Source organism: Camelina sativa, chromosome 5 (genome assembly GCF_000633955.1).
Source record: "Camelina sativa cultivar DH55 chromosome 5, Cs, whole genome shotgun sequence".
Taxonomy (NCBI): domain Eukaryota; kingdom Viridiplantae; phylum Streptophyta; class Magnoliopsida; order Brassicales; family Brassicaceae; genus Camelina; species Camelina sativa.
In genome coordinates, this window is record NC_025689.1 from 1,445,354 (window position 1) to 1,446,737 (window position 1,384).

The 1,384-nt window shown below is 35.1% G+C and overlaps 1 protein-coding gene across 1 annotated transcript in view; it reads left to right on the forward strand.

The window, feature by feature from the left end:
- LOC104784808 (IRK-interacting protein-like) overlaps positions 1–420 on the forward strand; it is a 3,566-nt gene extending 3,146 nt beyond the window's left edge. Inside the window, exon 3 of the mRNA XM_010509895.2 lies at positions 16–420. Within this exon, the coding sequence (XP_010508197.1) occupies positions 16–232 (217 nt within the window). The 3' untranslated portion in view covers positions 233–420. The remainder of the gene's footprint in view (positions 1–15) is intronic.

The window sequence follows — 1,384 nt, forward strand, 5'->3', positions numbered from 1 at the left end:
ATGGATCTTGCACAGGCTTGCGTACTCGTTTGATCCAGCTGCAAAGATCTTCCAAGTGAAGAAGGGTAGTGAGTTCTCTGATTCATACATGGAGAGTGTTGTGAAGAACATAGTTGTGGATGAAAAAGAAGAGAACCCAAGGGTTGGTTTAATGGTTATGCCGGGGTTTTGGATTGGTGGCAGTGTGATTCAAAGCCGAGTTTATGTTTCAGGTGTGAAGGTCCTTGAGTGAAGGAACTGTCACTTTGGTGTGCAATTTTTATCTCATCTTTGTTATAATTATATTCTCAGCAAGCCTATCCTGTATCATCTATTATCCAAAAAAAAAAAACAAAGTTGTTATCTTCGAGTCTGTGATTTAATATCCTATAGCCAAACGGCGTCCAACCTAGTTTTAAACAAACACTTTTCATTTTGCTAGATCCGCCACTCATTTTTTGGTTCATCATATAGTTCATCGTGGCTCATCTTTCTCTCTAGATAAGCACAAACTAAAGAAACCGTAGTTATCCGACGAGATGTTTCCACAAACCGTAGTTGCCGCTTTCTAAGATATCTAGTTTAATTGTCGTTTATGTTTTTTTCTCTTAGAATATTTATTATAAATAAATGATTAAACAAAAAGGAAACTTAATTTGAATATCAATTATTTATAATTTGTTTCATTATTACCTCATTTTTAAATAATTCATATATTTAACATCGTTTAACATAATTGTACAAGTGATTATTTGCTAAGAGACTATCATGCAAGAGATGATGTTGGTCAGTTTTGTGTCTTGCAAAATTCTTATTGGGATAATGCAAGACAACAATTTTTACACATAATGAAAGCACTGTCATACTGAAATTGGGTAGACAAGATAATGGATCCAATTGGCCTTTTTACCTAAACATTAAATCATTTTGTTAATCATAATATCTGATTTTTATATAGTTTTAATAATATGTTATACATAAGGCCATCCTTAATGGGATAACTTTCCCCCTATTCTAAGCCCAATAAATAATAAAAATAAGAAACAGTGGGCTTAGATCAATATTTTTGATCTTGGTTCAGAACTGATCCAAAGGGTGTTCTAATATTTTTCCTCTCCTCTGATTGGTCGAAAAAATAAGGGAGAGAAGGTTAATTTTTTCATTTCTTTCATTCGCAGCAAATCGTGTCTAGGGTTTCTTTCTCTTCTGGAAAAGGCGACAGCTTCGTTCTCGCCATCCTTGCCGCCGAAGCTCCATTTTCCGGCAATATAAACACCAAAATCGAAAGGATCTTAGCTAGTTCCGTCCTATTCCTTCCTTGTCTCCGTCGTTGTCTTCGTCGTTTCCGTTGTCCGGCTTTTGGCAAATCGAAACCAAATCTCGATCGAAATCAAAATCAAAATCG